This window comes from Hydractinia symbiolongicarpus, chromosome 5 (genome assembly GCF_029227915.1).
Source record: "Hydractinia symbiolongicarpus strain clone_291-10 chromosome 5, HSymV2.1, whole genome shotgun sequence".
NCBI lineage: Eukaryota > Metazoa > Cnidaria > Hydrozoa > Anthoathecata > Hydractiniidae > Hydractinia > Hydractinia symbiolongicarpus.
The window spans coordinates 34377698-34402342 of NC_079879.1; the positions used below are offsets into that span (position 1 = coordinate 34377698).

The window sequence follows — 24645 nt, forward strand, 5'->3', positions numbered from 1 at the left end:
ATCGTGCAACGGAAACACAAACTGCGATATATAAAGGACGTGCGAACCGGCAAGTTTATCCATGGGCTACCGAATATATGACGCTTTTCATGGGCTTAAGAATTAAAAAAGGTGAAAGTCAAACTGCAAGTTTCGTCCTACATGCAGTTGTTGCATTTACATACTGGATTCAAGAATTAAAAAGTTTGATTTTCAATGCACAGGGCTCTTATTTTTTTCTAAATCTCAAAAAAGCTTCTTCCAACCGTTATCACTGCAATTTGTTAGCATGTTCTAAGGGAAGCGAATCATCATAACACAGTGACATTATTTCTTGCATCACAAAATGTTTGAAATTTCGTTGCTACTCTCTCTTGCGTGAACGCTGTTTTTCTTTTATTTATATTGCTTGACAATTGCACGACAAGAAGCGTATTGAAAATACCAAATACTGCCATGACTAAGAATGTGAAATTCTCGTCAAAAGGATAGCCTATCGGATTTTTATTCATGCTCACGCTTTTTTTGTTGCTTAGCGACCAAGAGTATAAACTTCCAAATACGGTAGGTACAAACGTTCTAAAAAAAAAAAAGAATAAGATATTTACATAAGTGTTCAACATACAGCCTCTGGTAATCGTCCGGTTTAGCAGTCTAAACAAATAATACTAATATAATAATCTTTAATATTTTCTTCCTGGCTATGTTATTCCTTGATGAGCGTGCTATAATTGGGTCTGTTTTTTTATTAGTTGATCTATCGTACGGATTTTCGATACTTTTCTGTGCTACGAAAATCAAACTAAATAAGTTTTGAGGTTTTTGTTTTGATTTTTAAAAAATACACCATTTGTGCTTCCCTAAAACCGTAAAAACATTAAGATTGAGAGATCTTCTCAAGAATACTTTATCTGTCGGATTCGATATTTTTTTGGAGTTCTATTTTTTGTCTTTCGAGCTAAATACTATCGAAAGAGAAAAGAAAAGACCAATGAATGTTTAATTTTTCCCAATTTACATATCATTAGAACCATACAGTCCTAAAAATAAATTTTGTTTTTCACGATATCTTTTGTAGTATTCTTTATTTGCCAATGTTCGATCTGATTTGGGTCTCCTCACAAAATCATAAACATGTTGCTCCACAAACAAGGAGCAATGCAATGACTTCACAAATAAGATAAAGTCACAATAAAAGACGTAACAAGGTGACAAAGTTTGTGTTACCTTTTTGTAGCGTGAAGTATTAATCCTAAGAAAGAAGTTTCTTTGATATCGGATAGTTTTTATTTGTCTGTCGGACGGATTTTTAATTCTTTTAACCCTATGTTATTCAATGTTCACAGCCTTAAGAATTTAGAATAATTATTAAACTGGCGCGGAAACGTATTCTCAATATAAAAATCAAAACATCGCTAAAATATTTTGTCTCAAAACACTGTAGTAATTGAAATCACAGCAATTAGTTACGCACGGTAAATCTGTCGGACACGAACTCTTTTATTCTTTTCTATAAGTTATCCAGTGTCCCTGATGAATATTGCTTCCGATTATATTGACAGAAGGACAAAAAAATTGATAGTTCAGTTAGGTAAGATATGAATGCAGAAAGCAGGTTTGTTTGCAGAAAATTTTTTAAATTTAGTCTATCTGTCAGACGGACGATATTCATCAGATGGAAGGTATAAAATACGCTAGATTTCCCACATAAAGCAATTGTTAGCTTGGAAATGATCTACAGGCTCTATCAAATGATAGGGATTTTTTACTTGTAAAAGTTTAATTATCCCGTAATTACTAATATTAGAATCGTCTGTCCTACAGATTAAAAAGTTGGGTACATAGTAGAACAACTCGTGTTTAAAGACGCTAAAATGGTTTTATATTGAAACAAAATTAGTTTCTGGTTCCTTAATCTTTCTCTTTAGAAATGTACAAAATGTAAATCGAAATTTCGAAAAATAATTTTTTGGAGAATGGTAGTAATTAAAAAACAGCCCCAATTATTTACCTGCAATGAGCTGATCTATTAAAACAAATTCTGACAAAATATAATACGACTGGTATACTCCACAAAAAAAGCGCTCTATTTTTTTTAAAGTAAAAATGTAACAAACAAGCTAAATTTCAGTAGATAAATCCATCGCCGTCGACAAAAATGCAAGACATGGAATCTATTTTCTAATGCTTTGTATTTTATTATGATTGAACAAAAACATTTTCTACTCGCCCTTGAATGAATGATGAAAAAATGAAAATGAAATTAAATCTCCTTGAAAAAGTTGTGTATAACTCACATTACCTTTGTGGTGTTCTTCTTTCTTAAGTGCCTGCTTAACAAATCTTGCATCTTACTGCTGTTAAATATCAGACTTATTTATTTATTCATATATTCTACCATTGAAAAATCTCCCCCGATAAATTACATAAGGAAATTTTCTCTTTCTTTATTGGAATATGACATATTTTAAATCTTTAAATCTCCTTACCTTCCTACTGCAGAAATTGTCATGGACAATCCATTTACTGTTCCAAGATAATTTGATTCTACAGAATTGTTTAACATTACAGCAACTGAAATAACTGATCCTTCGATACAAATTCGCATCAAGATCAAAAGCGCAAGAAGAAGCATCCAAAATATTATCCTGATATAAAAAATATAATGCAATACCGTTTCTTTATAAAACGAAATGTGAAAAGCTTCCAGATGAACACAGATGTAAAACTATAAAATTTGGTTTATGGTTCTTAATTCACAAGTGACGAACAGTGATAAGGACTACAAGCGTTTGTATAAATTTAGCGATTCATTTAGGAACGTATAAACGTCCCTTAAGAATTTACTGTGCGTGATTTTACCTGTTGGATATGATTGTCAGCGGAACGTGTAATGGTAGCAGCAGAGATTGGAACAAGGTACAGCATACAAATACCTATGAGTTGAAACGTTATATTAAGCAGTGATCAGCAATTTGTGGACGCAAGATTATGCCTATCTAAAGTAGACACTTTGGAACAAAAAAAATGTTATCCAGTTTAAAGAGATGCTCGCTTGTGTGGGAATGAAATGACGAAATGAATTGTCTTCAATCTAGAGTTGTTCACTTTGAATATATTCCTTCAATCGCGTTATAGAGCGCATCTCTATAGCACGATTGAAGAAATATATTCAAAGGAATATTGGGATTCTCGTTAGAGATGGTCCAATATATCTTGGTCAATCAAAATCATGCAAAGTCATGTTTATTTATTTATTTATTCTTTATTTATTCATTCAACAGACATACAGTACTGAATTATTCCGCAGTTGATAAACTGTATAATATTGCACCAAAAGATCAGATAGACTGTGGATAAACTCATAGCACTTCAACAATGTATGTGAAGTCAAGTAACATAAAATGACAAATTTAATTGAATTTAATTTTGAATAGAATTTACTAAAATCAGCTTACCAGTTTTGCTCCAAATTTTTTGACTAGCTGAAACAAAAAAATACATATGCATCGATCAAGTACTAACTGAGTAGTGTAAATTCATACCATTCATAATTTTATAACAAAATTTTATCAGTGTTTCATACTTTTCTTAATATTGAAAGTTTGACATTTGATGTTTAAATCCTCCTTCAGAATAACAAATACGATCCAATAAAAAAAACGAAATTTCTTTAAATTTTGATACTGAATTAAAAAAAAAACAGACAGTCACACACTTTTGAATGACAATATACTTTCAGGATTACAAGACCCAAAACGTACCCAAAATGTTTTGGATATGTGCACATTCATGTTGTTTTTCTGTTTCACGGAATTGTCTTCTTGCTTCCAGTAGTGATGCAAATAACAGAACTGGTTCGCTTAAAGGGGCTACGAACCGGTTAAAATTCTTACTCTCCGTATATCTTGCGCACATATTTTGCGCAATGAACAGACCAGTGCACTTTGCTTGCCGGTTCAATATTGTTTTTTCGAAAAGTATATTACAAAGAAATATAATCAAGACTAGAGAAGATAAAAATTCTAGATATATCTGTATGTTCGAGTCTGTAAATTACATACATGCCGGAAAAATATCCAGTTTGTTTTTCGCCTCCATCGGCTTGACTTTAGTGTAAGTCACTAAAGTCGAAAACCAACAGCCGTTTCGTAGCCCCTTTAATCATTAGCATTTCTCCTTAAGAGTATGATATATCAAAATATTGCAACTTACCTTCCACTTCAAAGATGTTAACTTTAATTATGGTATGGTATATGTCGTATGGTATGTGATGTTACGAAATTGATAGAAAACACCACGAAGGGCAACTTTCTGCTTCTTTACGATACCGTACCGTAAAAAAGTAAAAAGTTGACATTCCTTGTGTTTTCTACCAATTTGGTACGCCCCCTCCATTCGTCATATTTGCAAGGTGTTTCGTTTAACTTATTTGGGATTTAACTCGATTTTTAAGTCATTCATTTGCTTGGGGTGCGCTATTTATATGGCAGAGCCGAGGTTTAAAACCTCATTATGATTTCAGCGACTCAATTTTGATATATACGAAAAAATTTCCTACAAATCCTCTCGGCGAGCTCTTTTTTAAGATGACAGGCTTACTGAATCGGGTATGTAGCACTTACAAATTGAAATGAAACAAAAGGAAATATATATTATGTGTGCTCTTGCAGATAAGATACTTTGAAATAGAGAAGTAAACTTTAAGGCTAGTAAAGTGGACGTAACTATAACCATGGTATAAACGTATTAAGAACATAAATGACGCTGATAAATTACAAAGAAACGCAGAATCAATTTCCAATAAAGAACGCGTGAAAGGTTGATTTCACACAGTGTTTTTCACTGTTCATACTCAATATTTTCAGAGAGTGTTATAGATTCATTACCTTGGTAAATAAAGCTACTTCGAGGGTTATCGTTACCATAGCAACAATGAGTAGGGCTGTACCAATTTGAGTAATGTTAAAATCGTAACCTCCTAAAATCACATTTAAAAAGTAATGTAACAAAAAAGCATACCTAATTTGTGGCTAGTAGAAGTGGCTTTTATTGTAATTAAGAATTGGTTTGTCCTTACATAAAAGTTCCACACAATTCTGATCGGTTTATTATGGTGCATACATGTTTTCACATAAAAGCAGTTTTGCAAAAACACAAGCTTTGAGCTGAATTACTGTTTTCCAAAACTATGAACAACCTAACAACCCATAATGTGAATTTTTCTGATGTAAATTATGATTCAATTCTCTTTCAGCTAATAATTTCAAATTGAAAAGAAAGATTATTAACTCAAACATGTTGCTTGATTTCAGGTCAGATACAGAGAAGGATTACTTTATTCATAAAAAGAATTCTTTGCTGTGCGCGATGCGAATGATTGTCTTAGGTAAGAACAACATGGGGCAGAATTTTAAAGTTATGTTCTCTAAATTTTTCAAATTTTTCTTAAAAAAAGCGTGCAGCTGTATCAAAAATTATATTTCCACATTCAAGTATGAGAACATAATAAAACTATTCGCATTTTTGACTTCTTGCTAATTTTAGCAGAATAAAAAGTACAAATGTTACGGAGCGATAAAAAAGTGTAATAACGAAGACACACACCGTATTGTTTCGACGTTGCAGCATATAGTGGAAAGAATTCGTCGTACCCTACAGCTAGCGTGTTGTATGACGCATATGCAAAGCAAACCAGAATGCATTTCCTACGCCTAAAGATTTAGGACCGTATTAAAATCAGCCCTTTTCTACAATGCGAATTCCAAAGTAACATGAAGAATCATAGATTCATTATTGTTATTTCAAGTAACACGTCAGGTACAAGAAATTTTGTTCAAATAATTTCTTCATCCTTTTTAAAAAAAATAAAAGTACAAGAAGAACTTTTTAGTTGATTTTAATACGCATTTTATTTTTCCATTATTATTTGGTTGCGAAAGAATAACAAAAAGGTACCTTCAGTTCAAACTTCTAAATCGGCTTTCCTTATAATGGAAATTTTATAACAAAAGCAGAAGTCTAATCAATAACTTTACCTCAAAATATTTCCAAGTCGCGAATTTTTAAAGTCACATGCGCGACAGCAGGACCTGGTTTTATATTCTACTATTTCATTTTCCACAACATCAAAAATTTCGTTTTTCTTTCCGGAACTGCAGACAGACGATTTGTTTGAAGTTAAAAGTTTCGTCTTTTCATCAATTGTCATGCTGGAAGAAAGTTTTTTCTTTGCTTTAATTTTCAAATCTTCTGTTTGTTGCACATTATTTAGTCTATTACATCCGGTAAGGTGCAATGTGCGTTAAGCTAAGGAACTTTTTACAAAGTCTTTAACCTTAGCCCGGGGTATTTCAAACATATTATGACCGGGAGGGAGGAGGCTATTCCAACCCGACCAAACTTCCGCTAGAATTTTTAAAATAGAATCAGATTTGACACGCTTATAATACGTCTAAGGAACAAAGTGACAGCAATAATTTTTTTGCTTATGTTCGCATTTTTTCTGTGACGTCATTGGGAGCTTTCATTTTGTTTGCTTAAAATTCAATTACTTTTACAAAGATTTTTATCATCATTCTGTTTAAAGGTGAAATCCGCCCCTCGTCCGGACCGAATGGAGTTACCAGATTTTTATCGCTGTCAACGGTCCTTAAGAATTTTAGAGGATAAAATGTTTTCCAACAGCAATAATTTACCACAGCTTATAAAATTACCTTCACCTCCATCAAATTTAGTCCTTAAAATTGTCTCAAAATTGCGCAATGCTTCCAGATTAGTTTTTTTTAAGAAAAGACAATTTTTTTAACTATTTGAACTACGAGGATCCTGACAACTTTCTAACAACTAAAATGTTGAGCCTCGACTCCTTAAAGAAAAACAATGTAACAACCATACCTTCTATCACGTGGTAAAATATAAACGGTCAAACATACGGCGACCAGTAGAGCGAAGACGACGACAAGGTGCGGTAAAAGAATTTGAAATTTGGCAAAAATTGAACCTATAATAATACAAGGATCATACAATATCTTCATTTTTTTAATCATTTTCTCTTCATTCAAACTTGTTTTTAGAAGACATTGAAAAGCATTTCTTTAGGAAAAATCTTTTTATACTACTTAAGAGCCAACTGGGCAACCCACCATTTTTGGTACCGAAATTTTAGAGTTATATTGTTATGATAAAGTTCATCTGGAAAACAGATTACCCGTTGCTTGAGCTCGTTTCCATTTAACTGCAATTTTAGAAAGTTTTCATATAAAACGAAAATAAATATTTTTTATAACAAAGGTTTTAATTAGTTAAGCATAATAAACCATCTCGCATAGGCGGGTTAGACCGCTTTGTTACTGTTTATATGAGAGAAAGTTCATCTCGCCTACCGGGGTCTCGCCTCTAAGAAGCGAGATCTCGCCTATTGAGCCAGCCCGATTGACCATATAAACAGATGAGTAAAAATATGAGGCCAGCCCGCCAACCGGACTCATATAAACAGCCCCTTACCTGTAAATATACTTGGGTAGCTATCCACAGGAAACGCCAAAAATGCTAAAAGTGAAAGTTTAATATAAAATCTAGCTTATCAATAAGAATTTAATAAAATGCATACTCACTTAGCTGGGCGACATAATAATCACAAATTTATAAAAAGTGTTCCCTTTTTAATTGACTTAAGACAAACGAGTTAACAACAAGGACACTTGCTAGAGCACTTACCTCCGATGCCTGGTCCAAGAATTAATCCAGTAGAATAAGAGCACATTAGTAAAGACATTCCGAGAGCCTATATAATAATAAAACTTAGCAAAACTAATCAAAACTTTTAAGAAGATTTTTTCTATCTAGGAAATGGGATAAAGGAATTATTTTTGTATTAAAATAGATGAGACTAAATGCGATTTGGTTGAACATGCAAGCAATCTATGGAAACCATACACAAATATTGTCCCATATATAATTCCATAGCTATCTAACTGCTTGGTCAACCAGAATAAAAGTTGTTAATGGGAACTAGGCTACTTGACACTAATTTTCGTCCATAGATTTTTTCTATGTAAACACAGAAAGTCAAACATTTCTAAAGTGCATGTGTTTGTAAATGCAAAATACTGTACTTGATTGGTGTCGTCACAAACGTCCGCCATTATTGCTTTCGCAATAACATTTATACCTGAAATTAAAGAATTAAAAGTCTTCTAAAGACTGAAGTGAAAATAAGCTTTTATATTGTGTATCCATAATTTTTTTATAGGGATTTTAAAAGAATTTTAACATTTCAAATCTGACAATGTGCAATGCGTGGAATTACAATACTTCAGAAAATAAACGTGATTATGAACTTCAAATTGTTTATCATACATTGAAACTGTAGAGGTTCTGTCAGCCGCCTTACGTACCCATAAAACAGCCTTGTATGCATCTAGTAACGATCGCCCATTCGAAAGTGGTACTGAATCCAAACGCTAACGTTGTCAATATCAACAACGCTGTCGAAAGTATGGTGGAGAATTTTCTTCCTTTGATATCCGCAAGATATCCCCAGAAAAAGCTAAAAAATAGCATCATATTGCAAAATGTTATGTTGTAAATTTCACAAAACGTGTAATGTTCAGGCTCGCTTCCATTAAAAAGTGAGCGCGCACGAACAAAAGAAAATGAGCCTTTAAGCTTAGAACTCAGCTGGCACTAAAGAGCACTAAAGAGCACTAACGAGCGATATCTCGTTTTATTCTGGTTGACCAAGCAGTTAGATAGCTATGGAATTATATATGGGACAATATTTGTGTATGGTTTCCATAGATTGCTTGCATGTTCAACCAAATCGCATTTAGTCTCATCTATTTTAATACAAAAATAATTCCTTTATCCCATTTCCTAGATAGAAAAAATCTTCTTAAAAGTTTTGATTAGTTTTGCTAAGTTTTATTATTATATAGGCTCTCGGAATGTCTTTACTAATGTGCTCTTATTCTACTGGATTAATTCTTGGACCAGGCATCGGAGGTAAGTGCTCTAGCAAGTGTCCTTGTTGTTAACTCGTTTGTCTTAAGTCAATTAAAAAGGGAACACTTTTTATAAATTTGTGATTATTATGTCGCCCAGCTAAGTGAGTATGCATTTTATTAAATTCTTATTGATAAGCTAGATTTTATATTAAACTTTCACTTTTAGCATTTTTGGCGTTTCCTGTGGATAGCTACCCAAGTATATTTACAGGTAAGGGGCTGTTTATATGAGTCCGGTTGGCGGGCTGGCCTCATATTTTTACTCATCTGTTTATATGGTCAATCGGGCTGGCTCAATAGGCGAGATCTCGCTTCTTAGAGGCGAGACCCCGGTAGGCGAGATGAACTTTCTCTCATATAAACAGTAACAAAGCGGTCTAACCCGCCTATGCGAGATGGTTTATTATGCTTAACTAATTAAAACCTTTGTTATAAAAAATATTTATTTTCGTTTTATATGAAAACTTTCTAAAATTGCAGTTAAATGGAAACGAGCTCAAGCAACGGGTAATCTGTTTTCCAGATGAACTTTATCATAACAATATAACTCTAAAATTTCGGTACCAAAAATGGTGGGTTGCCCAGTTGGCTCTTAAGTAGTATAAAAAGATTTTTCCTAAAGAAATGCTTTTCAATGTCTTCTAAAAACAAGTTTGAATGAAGAGAAAATGATTAAAAAAATGAAGATATTGTATGATCCTTGTATTATTATAGGTTCAATTTTTGCCAAATTTCAAATTCTTTTACCGCACCTTGTCGTCGTCTTCGCTCTACTGGTCGCCGTATGTTTGACCGTTTATATTTTACCACGTGATAGAAGGTATGGTTGTTACATTGTTTTTCTTTAAGGAGTCGAGGCTCAACATTTTAGTTGTTAGAAAGTTGTCAGGATCCTCGTAGTTCAAATAGTTAAAAAAATTGTCTTTTCTTAAAAAAAACTAATCTGGAAGCATTGCGCAATTTTGAGACAATTTTAAGGACTAAATTTGATGGAGGTGAAGGTAATTTTATAAGCTGTGGTAAATTATTGCTGTTGGAAAACATTTTATCCTCTAAAATTCTTAAGGACCGTTGACAGCGATAAAAATCTGGTAACTCCATTCGGTCCGGACGAGGGGCGGATTTCACCTTTAAACAGAATGATGATAAAAATCTTTGTAAAAGTAATTGAATTTTAAGCAAACAAAATGAAAGCTCCCAATGACGTCACAGAAAAAATGCGAACATAAGCAAAAAAATTATTGCTGTCACTTTGTTCCTTAGACGTATTATAAGCGTGTCAAATCTGATTCTATTTTAAAAATTCTAGCGGAAGTTTGGTCGGGTTGGAATAGCCTCCTCCCTCCCGGTCATAATATGTTTGAAATACCCCGGGCTAAGGTTAAAGACTTTGTAAAAAGTTCCTTAGCTTAACGCACATTGCACCTTACCGGATGTAATAGACTAAATAATGTGCAACAAACAGAAGATTTGAAAATTAAAGCAAAGAAAAAACTTTCTTCCAGCATGACAATTGATGAAAAGACGAAACTTTTAACTTCAAACAAATCGTCTGTCTGCAGTTCCGGAAAGAAAAACGAAATTTTTGATGTTGTGGAAAATGAAATAGTAGAATATAAAACCAGGTCCTGCTGTCGCGCATGTGACTTTAAAAATTCGCGACTTGGAAATATTTTGAGGTAAAGTTATTGATTAGACTTCTGCTTTTGTTATAAAATTTCCATTATAAGGAAAGCCGATTTAGAAGTTTGAACTGAAGGTACCTTTTTGTTATTCTTTCGCAACCAAATAATAATGGAAAAATAAAATGCGTATTAAAATCAACTAAAAAGTTCTTCTTGTACTTTTATTTTTTTTAAAAAGGATGAAGAAATTATTTGAACAAAATTTCTTGTACCTGACGTGTTACTTGAAATAACAATAATGAATCTATGATTCTTCATGTTACTTTGGAATTCGCATTGTAGAAAAGGGCTGATTTTAATACGGTCCTAAATCTTTAGGCGTAGGAAATGCATTCTGGTTTGCTTTGCATATGCGTCATACAACACGCTAGCTGTAGGGTACGACGAATTCTTTCCACTATATGCTGCAACGTCGAAACAATACGGTGTGTGTCTTCGTTATTACACTTTTTTATCGCTCCGTAACATTTGTACTTTTTATTCTGCTAAAATTAGCAAGAAGTCAAAAATGCGAATAGTTTTATTATGTTCTCATACTTGAATGTGGAAATATAATTTTTGATACAGCTGCACGCTTTTTTTAAGAAAAATTTGAAAAATTTAGAGAACATAACTTTAAAATTCTGCCCCATGTTGTTCTTACCTAAGACAATCATTCGCATCGCGCACAGCAAAGAATTCTTTTTATGAATAAAGTAATCCTTCTCTGTATCTGACCTGAAATCAAGCAACATGTTTGAGTTAATAATCTTTCTTTTCAATTTGAAATTATTAGCTGAAAGAGAATTGAATCATAATTTACATCAGAAAAATTCACATTATGGGTTGTTAGGTTGTTCATAGTTTTGGAAAACAGTAATTCAGCTCAAAGCTTGTGTTCTTGCAAAACTGCTTTTATGTGAATACATGCATGCACCATAATAAACCGATCAGAATTGTGTGGAATTTTTATGTAAGGATAAACCAATTCTTAATTACAATAAAAGCCACTTCTACTAGCCACAAAGTAGATATGCCTTTTTGTTACATTACTTTTTAAATGTGATTTTAGGAGGTTACGATTTTAACATTACTCAAATTGGTACAGCCCTACTCATTGTTGCTATGGTAACGATAACCCTCGAAGTAGCTTTATTTACCAAGGTAATGAATCTATAACACTCTCTGAAAATATTGAGTATGAACAGTGAAAAACACTGTGTGAAATCAATATAAATAAATAATAACACTGTGTGAAATCAACCTTTCACGCGTTCTTTATTGGAAATTGATTCTGCGTTTTTTTGTAATTTATCAGCGTCATTTATGTTCTTAATACGTCTATACCATGGTTATAGTTACGTCCACTTTACTAGCCTTAAAGTTTACTTCTCTATTTCAAAGTATCTTATCTGCAAAAGCACACATAATATATAATTCCTTTTGTTTCATTTCAATTTGTAAGTGCTACATACCCGATTCAGTAAGCCTGTCATCTTAAATAAGAGCTCGCCGAGGGGATTTGTTGGAAATTTTTTCGTATATATCAAAATTGAGTCGCTGAAATCATAATGAGGCTTCGAACATCGTTGTGTTTTCTACCAATTTCGTAACATCACTAACCATACGCCATATACCATACCGTAATTAAAGTTAACATCTTCGAAGTGGAAGGTAAACTGTAATATTTTGATAAGTGATACTCTTAAGGGAAATGCTAATGATAAAAGGGGCTACGGAACGGCTGTTGGTTTTCGGCTTTAGTGACTTACACGAAAGTCGAGCTGATGGCGGCGAAAAACAACTTGGCCATTTTTCCTGCATGTATGTAATTTACAGACTAGAACATATAGATATATCTAGAATTTTTATCTTCTCCAGCCTTGGTGTTTCTTTGTAATATACTTTTCGAAAAAGCAATATTGAACCAGCGAGCAAAGTGTGCTGGTCTGTTCATTGCACAAAACGCGTTTGCCGGATTTTTAAAATGTGCGCGGAATATGCGGAGAGTAAGAATTTTAACCGGTTCGTAGCCCCTTTAATCGAACCAGTTCTCTTATTTGCATCATTACTGGAAGCAAGAAGACAATTCCGTAAAACAGAAAAACAACACGAATGTGCACATATCCAAAACATTTTGGGTACGTTTTAGGGTCTTGTAATCCTAAAAGTATATTGTCATTAAAAAGTGTGTGACTGTCTGGTTTCTTTTTAATTCAGTGTCAACATTTAAAGAAATTTCGTTTTTTTATTGGATCGTATTTGTTATTCTGAAGGAGGATTTAAACATCAAATGTCAAACTTTCAATATTAAGAAAAGTATGAGACACTGAAAAAAGTTTGTTATAAAATTAGGAATGGTATGAATTTGCACTACTCAGTTAGTTCTTGATCGATGGAGAGTATATATTTTTTTGTTTCAGCTAGTCAAAAAATTTGGAGCAAAACTGGTAAGCTGATACACTTTAGTTTACTTGACTTCACATACATTGTTGAGGTGGTATGAGTTTATCCACAGTCTATCTGATCTTTTGGAGCAATATTATACCGTTTATCAACTGCAGATTAATTCAGTACTGTATGTCTGTTGAATGAATAAATAAAGAATAAATAAATAAATAAACATGACTTTGCATGATTTTGATTGACCAAGATATATTGGACCCTCTCTAATGAGAATCCTAATATTCCTTTGTATATATTTCTTCAATCGTGCTATAGAGATGCGCTCTATAACACGATTGAAGAAATATATTCAAAGTGAACAACTCTAGATCGAATACAATTCATTTCGTCATTTCATTCCAATACAAGCGAACATCTCTTTAAACTGGATAACATTTTTTTGTTCCAAATTGTCTACTTTAGATAGGCATAATCTTGCGTCCACAAATTGCTCATCACTGCTTAATATAACGTTTCAACTTGTAGGTATTTATATGCTGTACCTTGTTTCAATCTCTGCTGCTGCCATTACACGTTCCGCTGACAATCATATCCAACAGGTAAAAGCAAGCACCGTAAATTCTTAAGGGACATTTTTACGTTCCTAAATAAATCACTAAATTTATACAAACACTTGTAGTCCTTATCACGACATTTTTCATCAGTTGTGAATTAAGAACCATGAACTAAATTTTATAGTTTTACATCTGTGTTCATCTGGAAGCTTTTCACATTTCGTTTTATAAAGAAACGGTATTGCATTATATTTTTTATATCAGGATAATATTTTGGATGCTTCTTCTTGCGCTTTTGATCTTGATGCGAATTTGTATTGAAGGATCAGTTATTTCAGTTGCTGTAATGTTAAACAATTCTGTCGAATCAAATTATCTTGGAACAGTAAATGGATTGTCCATGACAATTTCTGCAGTAGGAAGGTAAGGAGATTTAAAGATTTAAAATATGTCATATTCCAATAAAGAAAGAGGAAATTTCCTTATGTAATTTATCGGGGGAAATTTTTCAGAAGTGTTTTTCAAAAGGGTATTTCCCTATGCGCATGTGCGACACCATTTAACTGTAATAAGCGCTAAGCCTGTTGTCACGATTAATTTTTAAACTTTCACAAAATCTTACTCCGCAAAATAAAATAATACAGACCGATTGTTTTTGATATGACGGGGTAGCTACGGTTTGTAAACTCTGTTTTTATTTCAGCTATCGTTGGGGGAAATTTTCTTTCTTTTAAAAAATATGTTATAGTCGCAACACTATAATTGTGTATGCGCTTTACTTGATTTACAACATATTGTATACCTGTACTAAAGCACTCCAACTGATTGTGTGACACAGTTTACGGCTCTTATTAAGCGCTCCAGAGAGATATAAATGGTGCGTTCAAGCGCACCCACACGACATCATTGCAAAAGGAAATTCCCCAAATCTGGCAAATCCGGAAATTCCAAGTAATCCGACAAAACCGGAAATTCCGAGAAATCCGACAAATTCCAAGACATGCGCAGTAACACGTGACCCAGCCGACGGAAACCGATAAATTTAGCGCATGCACAATCGAGTAGGGGAAAGTCCCTATTCAAAGCCATGACAGTGCTAGTTGAGCCTGGGATATAATAATAAAGATGAGCCGACATCATGAGAATGCAACTCGCGACCATTTCAAGACCCATGAAATGTAGGCCAGAGAGGTTAAAGAGAAACCCCATATACTCGAGATTGTTCCGGACCATTTCAAGACCTAGGAAATGTGCGCCCGAAAACCATGGCTGCTCAAGCATGTTCCAGAAACTTTCAAGACGCAAGAAATATATACCAGGGCAGTTAGTGGGGAACCCCAGATGCTCGGGTATATTCCGGACCATTTCAAGACCCATGAAATGTGCACTAGTGCGGTTGAAAATGATCCTGTGGTATTCAGGTTTCTTCCAGAAACATTTATGACCCAGGAAATGTGTATCGGGACCGTTGAAGAGGAATCCCAGATACTCGGGATTGTTCCAGACGCTTTCAAGACCCAAGACATGTACACAAGGGCGGTTTAGGAGTACCATGGCTGCTCAAGCATGTACAGGGTCTGTTGGACGGATGCCCTTGCTACTACAATATGTCTCGGAGCATTTCAGATCCCAGGAAATGTTCCCCTGGTTGTCCACGTGGGAGTTGAATTAGATGAGATCACTGGTTATCTTACAACCCTCGGGCTGTAACATAAATGGTACACTGTGATGAATGTGAACACCTGCTCGACACCTATGACAGATGCTCCTGTGGACGGAGGTTCTTCATAAGAGCTAGGCTGCTCTACTGGTCCTGCTACCAGGAGTACATCACGTACAATGGTGGAAGTTGCGATTGCGCAACGACGACATAGTTGTTTCGAACTTCGTTCGCAGAACGCTTTCAGCAACCGGCAGTGCACAAGATAAACAAACGATATCGTAGAGTACAGACGCTAAGAAGGCAGCTAAGAAAGTAGAATGCAATACGACAAACACGTGGTCGAAAAGTGAGAAAATGACAGTCTTTTTTTAACGATTTTTCTTGTATTTTTGATTATGTTCAGAACTAAGGTTTTATTTTGTTCATTGTATAGGTAATCGAACTTGCCAAGCCAAGAGAATCTCATGTTTGATTATACATTTCCACAAATTTGTTTTCTATCTGTATGATCCACAAAACATTCGATTACTGACTACACTTGATGTATTGCAAAGGCGATTATAAAATCAACTGAACATCCGAATTTATTGAATTTATATATGTACTTAATTCACTGTTAATGTTACGCAAGAACACTGTCCAAATCGCCATCTTAAAAAAAATTACGAGGAAGCCAAAATTTTGAAGCGACTTCGTAGCTTTAATTAGCACTGTAGACCAATAAACGCTACTTTGGGGCTATTTCGGACCGGCCAGCTATAAACTGCGGATCCGCCCCAAAAATGAGCACCACAGAAAACGATGTACCCGATCAGTCGAATGCGAAAAGGGAACGCATACAAGCTAAAAGAACTTACACAAGACAAGCTAACAACTTATGAAAATCTCTTGAAAATAATGCTATTCTCGCCACTATTAAAAATAGATTTTCAGATCTCAGACAAGCTTGGATAGTGGTGCAGGAGAAGCACGATCAATTTGTTTCGATCTTGGCATCGGAACAGCAAGAAACGGAAGATAATTGGATAGAGGAACTAAATAACGTCTATGGTGAATTGGAAGAAAAAACTAATTGGTTTATTCAGAAATCAGAGGCTGAGGAAGCACTATTGAAATTACTCTTAACGTATCGCGAGAGAATTGAATACAAGTGCTCCAATATCAGATCATGTGATGAATTTCGGGGAAATGTTAATCTAAGCGACTCTCGAGATCCCCGAAATAGCCTTGAGAATACATTGAAGCAGCGCTGCTGGTTGCACCAAGTTAACGGGGACCATCCTATCTGGCGATGCAGACTCTTTCAAAGCAAATCTCCGGAAGAAAGAGTTGATCTAACCAAAAAGTATAACACTTGTTTTGCATGTCTTGAAGTAGGACATGTGGCTAACAATTGCAAGAGAGGATTCAAATGTCGCAAAGAGGAGTGTGGATTGCCCCATCACCAACTTCTACATGAAGCGCACGCTTCTGGAGCTGTATTTCATGGCCGCTCATTAGCTCAAAAAAGAGAGGTCATTCTTCAAGTCCAGGAAGTAAGATGTTATGTCCTGTGGGATGGAGGAAGCACTATTTCACTAATTACTTTCAACGCAGCCAGAAGACTAAATTTGAGCGGAAGGAGTACAAGAGTGGAGATAACAAAAGTCGGTGGAGAAGTTTCTCTTATCGAATCTATGAAATACAATGTTACGCTCATTGATGAGAACAATCGGCATGTTCGAATCAATGTCTTAGGGATTGACGTTATTTCTAATGACATTGCTGGATTGCACACGAATGAAAATCCTGAACTGACAGCAGACATTCCACATACCAGTATTAACAGACCGCAATTTGGAGGTCGTATAGATTGTCTCATTGGATACGACTACGCAGCTTTCCATCCAGTGCCGATAAAAGTTGCAGGACATTTACTTGTACTTCAGAATATATTTGGTTGCCTAGTAGGTGGTTGCCAGCCAGTGAGAAAAGGTGAGACTAAAAGAGTGGAAAATGCACAGGTCTGCCACGTTCAAGGGCATCTAAACGAATTCTTTTCTATTGAAAGCTTAGGAATTCAGTGTACACCTAGATGTGGTTCTTGCAAATGTGGAAACTGTCATCCAGGGGGAAAGGATATGACACTGAAGGAAGAGAGAGAATACAGGCTAAGTGAAGATAACTTAAAATATGATGAAACCGAGAAAAGGTGGGAGGCGGCTTATCTATGGATAAAGGACCCCCATGAACTTCCAAACAATAGATCGGTTGTGCTAGCAAGATTACAGTCAACCGAAAAACGCTTACTAAAGAACTTAGAACATGTTGATACTTACAATCGACAAATTCAAGACATGATTAAAAGGGGAGCTTCCAGAATAGTCAGTACGGAAGAATTGAATCAGTATCGCGGACCAATTCATTACATTTCCCACCATGCCGTCCTTAAGCCGGATTCTAAAAGTACACCGTGTAGAATTGTATTTTAGCAGTGCCAACTTCCACGGCCATGTCCTCAACGAATATTATGCTAAAGGCCCAGATATGTTGAACACGTTGCTGGGGGTCTTGCTGAGATTCAGGGAAAATCGTGTAGCCCTTCTTGGTGATATATCAAAAATGTTTCACGCTATAAAAATACCAATTCGTGATCAGATGACACACTTGTTCTTATGGCGAGATCTTCAGACAGATAAAGAACCAAACACATATGCGATGACAGCTGTAAATTTTGGAGACAAACCTTCCGCGACTATGGCTATGGTCGCCCTACGAAAGACGACAGAAAAGCAAAGGCAGAACTACCCCATAGCGTGTAAAGCAATTATAGACAACAGTTACATGGACGACATCACAGACAACGCTGATAACGCGGAGGAAGCAATTCAGCGAACTCGGGAGATCGATATCATTTTTGCAACGGGTGGTTTTAAGATTAAGGAATGGACGATATCTGGGTTAGAGAAACCAGGTAGTGATGGAACTCATCCAATTGGTGAATTAGATAATGAGGATACGGAGAAAGTGCTTGGAATGAAATGGCAATTTAAAGTTGACCACTTACTTTTTGATATCAACAAGCAAAGTCAACGCCTCTACCGATTCCAACAGACTTCAGAGCCATCAAGATTCACAAGAAGAGAGATATTATCCGTTGTCAACGGTATATAGGATCCCTTAGGACTTCTTTCACCCTACACCGTACAAGCCAAAATCATGATGAGAAAACTATGGACAAAGGATCGACAAATATCATGGGATGACCCACTGCCGGAAAATCTAGCGGATGAATGGCGTGAATTCTTTCAAGTCCTACCTGAATTACAAAGGATTTCTTACCCTCGAGCCATCAAACCGGAGAAAGCTGTTGGAGAACCTGCATTGGTCATATTTTCTGATGCATCTGGAACAGCATATGGTGCCGTGGCTTACGCCAGATGGGAACTGATTGACGGGTCATTTGGAAGTAGAATCATTGTGGCTAAGAATAGAGTCGCACCCATAAGGATAATTGACATTGTGCGCTTGGTGTTAATTGCTGCTGTTTTAAGTAAGCGCATCAGATGCTTTATCAAAAAGGAGACTAAATTGAAGTTCTCAAAAGTGTATCACATAGTTGATAGTGAAATAATAAAAGCGATGATCTCGAAGGAAAGTTATGGTTTCAACACATTTACTGCAAACAGAATTGGCGAAACACAACACTCTACCAGTCCATCAGAATGGTTTTGGGTGAAGGGCTATCTAAACATAGCTGATTGGATCACCAGGGAAAAACATCCAAAAGATCTCGACAGGGAAAGCATTTTGGCAGACCGGACCACGATTTTTGTCTCGATGCGTTGATAACTGGCCCGTTCAAAGTACCACCACCTTAAAAGAATTACCAGAATGTCCAAAGATTTCTTTTGTCAATGTGTCCGATGGTCAGTTTGTGGAAACATTAGCTGAGAGGATCGATATTGAGCGCTTCAGCAAACTCGAGCTACTTAGAAATACGACAGCAAGAATCCTAAGATTATACAAAAGATTCCTGTCGACCAACCAAGGTAGAGAAATAGGCAAAGGCGAGCTGACAATAGAGGACCGGCAATATGCAGACAATTTTTGGATCAAGGAAGCTCAGAGAACTATCGAGGACGGAGTTAAGAAGGAAAAGTATATTAAGCTGTGTCCGAAGTATGAAGATGAAATTCTGGTGGTGGGTGGTCGGACAGAGCGAGGGATGGAGGCGACGTGGAACAAGCAAAAGTTCATCCTTTTACCAGCAAATCACAGGCTATCCTATCTTATTGCCTCAACAGAGCATAAGTTGAGTGGACACTTGGGGATATTAGCGACGATATCAAGAATTAGGTCGCACTACTAGATCATTGGAGTGAGAGCCATAGTGAAAGGAATACTGTCGCGATGTGTTATCTGTATAAGGAAACGCAAGGAAAAGAGTCTTCAAGTCATGAGTAGCCTCCCTGTTGAGAGACTTCGCCCATCGCCACCGTTTAGTTCAACCAGTTTGGATTTCTTTGGACCATACCTCATTCGTGGTGAAGTGCAAAAACGAGTCAGAGGAAAGTGTTATGGTGTAATAATGACATGTATGGTGTCAAGAGCAGTTTACATCGATTTAAGCCACGACTACTCAACAGATGCTTTTCTTCAAGTGCTACGACGATTTTCTAGTTTACGGGGTTGGCCGCGCAGGATTTACAGCGATCAAGGTTCACAACTTGTGGGGGGGGGGGGCATCTAACGAACTAAAGACTGCAATTCAAGGTATGAGCCAGTCGTCGATTCAGCGATATGGTCTAAAATACAACACGACGTGGAGGTTTTCTCCAGCCGATGGCTCATGGTTCAATGGTGTGACAGAAGCTTTAGTAAAATCAGTGAAACAAGTACTATATGCAACAATCGGAGAGCAAATTATGACGTTTAGCGAGCTACAAACCATCATGTTTGAAGTGGCCCAAATTCTTAATCAACGGCCAATCGGTTCGCACCCAACGACACCGGACGATGGCTCTTATCTATGCCCCAACGATCTTATTTTAGGGCGGGCTTCTAACAAATCGCCGCAAAGGCCATTTAAAGAAAGAATTAGCAACAAACATAGGCTCGACTTTATTGAAGCTGTAGTTAACTCATTTTGGAAGAAGTGGTCCCGTGATGTCTTCCCCAACATGGTCATGCAACCCAAATGGCATGTTGTGAGGCGTAACGTGCAAAAAGATGACGTTGTACTTATCCAGGACAGTAACGCTTTCCGAGGAGAATGGAAAATGGGAGTGGTCACAGAGACACATCCTGGAGACGACGAAAAGGTGAGACGTGTAACTGTATCTTACAAAAACATTCGCCACGAGAACGACGCTAACAGCTACGGAGGTATTCGATATACGAGAATAGAACGACCAGTTCAAAGACTAATAGTGCTTATTCCGGCCGAAGAGAGACAAACTATAGGTTGAGTATTTTGCGGTGGGGAGTGTTTCGAACTTCGTTCGCGGAACGCTTTCGGCAACCGGCAGTGCACAAGATAAACAAACGATATCGTAGAGTACAGACGCTAAGAAAGCAGCTGAGAAAGTAGAATGCAATACGACAAATACGTGGTCGAAAAGTGAGAAAATGACAGTCTTTTTTTTAACAATTTTTCTTGTATTTTTGATTATGTTCAGAACTAAAGTTTTATTTTGTTCATTGTATAGGTAATCGAACTTGCCAAGCCAAGAGAATCTCATGTTTGATTATACATTTCCACAAATTTTTTTTCTATCTGTATGATCCACAAAACAATAGTGAGGTTTTCCCGTCCAGAGTTTTGTGGGGTAGTACTTTACAAAACGCAAAAGATGGAGGAGGATAAAACATGCACACACTGTAAGAAAAACCTACCAATATGTAACTTCAAGTTGATCCAACCCAACGGACAACGAGCAAAAATGTGTATCGGTTGCCTTGATTGCAAAGGCATTACGGAAACGAACCAAATGCCCACATCAAAAACGAAGACGCCATTGCAAGGAATGCGATCGCCCTGCTTATCAACATCACCTCATTCTGAGCAGGATTCACAAGGCCTTAAACTATGATACAGAGATAGCTCCCACAGAGTACCTGGGGTGCAATATTTTTACATTCATGAAGCACATCCAGGCCTAGTTTAGGGATGGGATAAACTGGGGAAACCGGGGGCAGTGGCAGTTTGACCACAAGGTGCCACTTAAGTATAGGGAGAATGGAAAATATCCTAGCGAAGAGACGCAACTCGCGAGGCTCCACTACACCAACATGCAGCCCATGTGGGTTTCAGATAACCAAACGAAAGTTTTATATTCGGAGCGTAATCTTCTCTAACTCAATATTTACAAGTGTGCTCTTATTGTTCATAGTGTGCATACAAAGTTGGCCGCTTGGTATGCACCAGGTTGGCAATATTACATCTCCCCTTTCTTCATTTATATGTCCTGTGCAGTTCTGTTAACTAAATCTACTGCTAGTATTTTCTCCATTGTTCTATTGGTCTCATGCGTCTCTTAAGGTATTGTTTTCGAGGGCGTGGTATGACGGTGGGTTCGTTTATGTGGCTGCTTCCGCTTGGTTGTTCTTCTGCATTGTTTTCGTCTTCTTCCCCGATATCTGCTCCTCTTTGTTGGTGGTGCCGTTTTGGGCAATGGCTTAAAGTGTGTCCTATTTCGTGATAGTATGAGAGTTGTCGGCAGCAGTTGCGGTGATCATGGAGTGGTTTTTTTGTGTGATGATGTATGGATGCGGATCGAATTTTAGTGCTAAATTTATCTCGGTAGGGCAGTCGTACTAGTACCTTGTCGCCGATTTTGAAGGTGTTTTTCCGCCTCGTTGGTGTACCTTCGTTAAACATGCGTTGCGATTTATGGATGTGGCCAGTAGCTAAATCTTCAGTATTTATGTCAACGTGATTTGTCCAGTCAGTTAAAGTGGTTTTGATTATACGGTTGAACATCAGGTCCACCGGGGCGACATTGGTTGTACTGTGAGGTGTAGTACGATAAGATAGCAGGAAGTTGCAGCATGCGATTTGCCAGTCTCGGTTTTCAATGGAGGCTTTTCTGAGACTGTTTGCCAGTGCTCCCATAAAACGTTCGACCTGACCATTGGCTTGAGGCCAGTATGGTGTGATCCTGCGATGCGTATTTCCTTTTTCTTTCATGTATTTACGGATTTCGAAAGATTTGAATGGTGGTCCGTTGTCACTAACTAGTTTGTTCGGGTAACCAAATAGGCTAAATGTTCTTTCGAAAAGTTTAATGACGGCTGCAGAATTGGTGCCTTTTAGAAACCCGATTTCTGGGAATTTCCATTTCCAATCCATAAAGACTAAAATATAGTATCCGTTGGGAAGTGGGCCTAGGCAGTCCACGTGTACGGTATGCCAAGGATGGGGGGTGTGGGTGTTGGTTATACGGGCTCGTATTTCCTGTTTGATGTTGTGGCTTGGCATGCTACGCAGCTTGTTATTCTCGTTTCGATAAGTTCGTCCATACCTATAAAGTATACTTTTGATCGCATTAGGGCTTTAGTTTTGGTTAGACCCTGGTGCCCGGAGTGAGCATAACTGAGATTTTGTGTAAAGAAGCGGGCAGTACAGTACGGGAGCCCTTTAGTATAACCTTTCGGTCAGCGGTGACTGTCAGTTCTTATTTGAATTTGCTAAACAACTTCAGGTGGGTGGAGTTGACGTTTTTAAGTTGTGGATGTTTATCAATTTCGTTTAAAATATGCCAGTTACCTTCCAAAACTAAGGTCATCAGGCATTGCAAGAATTCGTCTTTCTCGGTTTCGGTTTTTATTAGATCCAGAGTGATCGCGTTGGGTGTGGATATATCGGAGATAAAGTTTACGTATCTCTCCTTTTTTTCGGACGGAAGACTTTTTGAGACAGGGTGACGGCTACAATAATCCGAGATGTTGTCTTCGCTCTTGACGTATTTTAAATCGAAATGGTAACCTTGGATACTCAGAAGCATGTTTTCGATGCGTAGTGGTAGAGTGGACAGCGGTTTTTGTAGTAAGGTTACAATCGGTTTATGATCGTTGTAGATAACGAATTTTCTCCCCAGCAGGTAAAGGCGATTGCGTTCACATGCATATTTGATACTGAGACATTCGCGCTCCATTTGCAAAAATTTTTGTTCTGTTTCCGTGAGTGATCTTGATGAATAGCTGATAACTTTAGAATCTTTGTGCCCAGGCGTTTTTTGTAATGAAATTGCTGAAACTCCCACTTTGCTTGCATCGCAATAAATAATAGTTTCTTTTTCGTTATCGAAATAAGTTACACACGAGTCGGTTGTGATGGCGCTTTTGAGAGCCTGGAATGAGCTTTCGCAGTCTTCGGTACAAATAAATTCGGCGTGTTGTTTGAGCAATTTTCTTAGCGGGTGAGTTTTTGTGCTAAAGTTTGAAATAAAACGTTTCAGGTAATTACATAATCCAAGAAAGCTGCGTACGGATTTTTGATTCTCAGGTCTTTTTAAGTTTTGAAGGGAATCTACCTTAGAGGGACTGGGCTTCATGCCATTCGCCTTAAAAATAAAGCCGTAAAATTCAATGTTTTCTTTCGAAAAAATACATTTTTGTAAGTTTAAATTTAAACCCTTAGCTGTTAATCTATCTAGAACGGCTTTTAAATTGCTGTCGTGTTCTTCAATGTTTTTTCCGAAAACGATGATGTCATCAGCAATGTTGGCGACTCCTTTCAGGTCAGATAGAATTGTACGCAGGGCATGTTGAAGCTCTTCTGATGCTGAATTGGCGCCGAAAATAAGTCGTTTGTATCTTTTGATTTTGTCTTCTGTTTGAAATGAGGTGATGTATCTTGAGTCTTCATTTAAGTTCAGCTGATGAAACGCTGCATTCATGTCTAGCTTGGTAAAACATGTGGCTCCTTCAAGCTGACAAGCAAATCATCGACCGTTGGTGTAGGGTATCTTGTGTGGGTTATTGCGGTATTAGCATTTCACATATCTAGACATAGCCTAACGTTGCTGGTATTGGCTTTCGGTACTACTACTAACTGGCTCAACCACGGGGTGGGTTTGCCAGTTACGTCTTCTATGATGCATAACTCTTCGAGTCGTTCACTTTCTTGTTGAACCTTCTTACGTAGGGTGAATGGAATTCTTCTTTCTCTCTGAGCGACTGGGACTACGTTTTTGTTAATGTGAAACTTCACCTCTTGATTTTTGAGTTGGCCTATTTTGCCGCTGAATAGCGTGTCCTGGTACTGCTGTACTAGAGATTGGAGGCGCTTCGGTACATTCTCAGGTGGCTTTTGATCTTTTGAAATATGCTGAATTTCTTTGATGTTTGCAACGGGTGGCAACTGGATTAACTGCAAACTGAGCGCA

The 24645-nt window shown here is 36.8% G+C and overlaps 4 protein-coding genes and 1 long non-coding RNA gene across 5 annotated transcripts; 3 read left to right on the top strand and 2 right to left on the bottom strand.

Annotated features, from left to right (window-relative positions):
• Positions 1 to 239: 239 nt before the first annotated feature.
• On the bottom strand, positions 240 to 5849 carry LOC130646331 (uncharacterized). The gene is made up of 6 exons (XM_057452500.1): positions 5587 to 5849; positions 4869 to 4960; positions 3438 to 3464; positions 2842 to 2915; positions 2469 to 2627; positions 240 to 558 (listed from the first exon to the last, which is right to left on the bottom strand). The coding sequence occupies exons 2-6, from the start codon at positions 4905 to 4907 to the stop codon at positions 291 to 293; spliced, it is 567 nt and encodes a 188-aa protein (XP_057308483.1). The 5' UTR covers positions 4908 to 4960; positions 5587 to 5849; the 3' UTR covers positions 240 to 290.
• A 74-nt stretch (positions 5850 to 5923) lies between these two features.
• On the bottom strand, positions 5924 to 8680 carry LOC130646332 (uncharacterized). The gene is made up of 6 exons (XM_057452501.1): positions 8379 to 8680; positions 8097 to 8152; positions 7699 to 7765; positions 7486 to 7530; positions 6877 to 6982; positions 5924 to 6191 (listed from the first exon to the last, which is right to left on the bottom strand). The coding sequence occupies exons 1-6, from the start codon at positions 8545 to 8547 to the stop codon at positions 6014 to 6016; spliced, it is 621 nt and encodes a 206-aa protein (XP_057308484.1). The 5' UTR covers positions 8548 to 8680; the 3' UTR covers positions 5924 to 6013.
• A 244-nt stretch (positions 8681 to 8924) lies between these two features.
• On the top strand, positions 8925 to 10778 carry LOC130646333 (uncharacterized). Its single transcript, XM_057452502.1, has 4 exons — positions 8925 to 8985; positions 9154 to 9198; positions 9702 to 9807; positions 10493 to 10778. Exons 1-4 carry the CDS (start codon positions 8928 to 8930, stop codon positions 10668 to 10670), a joined length of 387 nt encoding a protein of 128 aa, XP_057308485.1. The 5' UTR covers positions 8925 to 8927; the 3' UTR covers positions 10671 to 10778.
• Positions 10779 to 10834: 56 nt separating this feature from the next.
• On the top strand, positions 10835 to 13104 carry LOC130646334 (uncharacterized). The gene is made up of 3 exons (XR_008982781.1): positions 10835 to 11097; positions 11724 to 11815; positions 13075 to 13104. It is a non-coding gene; the product is annotated as an uncharacterized LOC130646334 (long non-coding RNA).
• Positions 13105 to 18472: 5368 nt separating this feature from the next.
• Positions 18473 to 19625, top strand: LOC130646146 (uncharacterized). Its single transcript, XM_057452287.1, has 2 exons — positions 18473 to 18988; positions 19044 to 19625. The coding sequence occupies exons 1-2, from the start codon at positions 18473 to 18475 to the stop codon at positions 19623 to 19625; spliced, it is 1098 nt and encodes a 365-aa protein (XP_057308270.1).
• The last annotated feature ends 5020 nt before the right edge of the window (positions 19626 to 24645 follow it).

Coding starts and splice junctions, on each gene's coding strand:
- LOC130646331 (XM_057452500.1), bottom strand. CDS start 4,907: ATGGTAACGATAACCCTCGAAGTAGCTTTATTTACCAAG. Junction 2,916..3,437: donor AAAAATTTGGAGCAAAACTG/GTAAGCTGATTT, acceptor TTCAACTCATAG/GTATTTGTATGCTGTACCTT. Junction 2,628..2,841: donor CTGACAATCATATCCAACAG/GTAAAATCACGC, acceptor TTTTTATATCAG/GATAATATTTTGGATGCTTC.
- LOC130646332 (XM_057452501.1), bottom strand. CDS start 8,547: ATGATGCTATTTTTTAGCTTTTTCTGGGGATATCTTGCGGATATCAAA. Junction 7,766..8,096: donor TTTGTGACGACACCAATCAA/GTACAGTATTTT, acceptor ATTATTATATAG/GCTCTCGGAATGTCTTTACT. Junction 7,531..7,698: donor TCTTGGACCAGGCATCGGAG/GTAAGTGCTCTA, acceptor TTTCACTTTTAG/CATTTTTGGCGTTTCCTGTG.
- LOC130646333 (XM_057452502.1), top strand. CDS start 8,928: ATGTCTTTACTAATGTGCTCTTATTCTACTGGATTAATTCTTGGACCA. Junction 8,986..9,153: donor TCTTGGACCAGGCATCGGAG/GTAAGTGCTCTA, acceptor TTTCACTTTTAG/CATTTTTGGCGTTTCCTGTG. Junction 9,808..10,492: donor ATTTTACCACGTGATAGAAG/GTATGGTTGTTA, acceptor ACTTTCTTCCAG/CATGACAATTGATGAAAAGA.
- LOC130646146 (XM_057452287.1), top strand. CDS start 18,473: ATGATGAGAAAACTATGGACAAAGGATCGACAAATATCATGGGATGAC. Junction 18,989..19,043: donor GTCCATCAGAATGGTTTTGG/GTGAAGGGCTAT, acceptor AACATCCAAAAG/ATCTCGACAGGGAAAGCATT.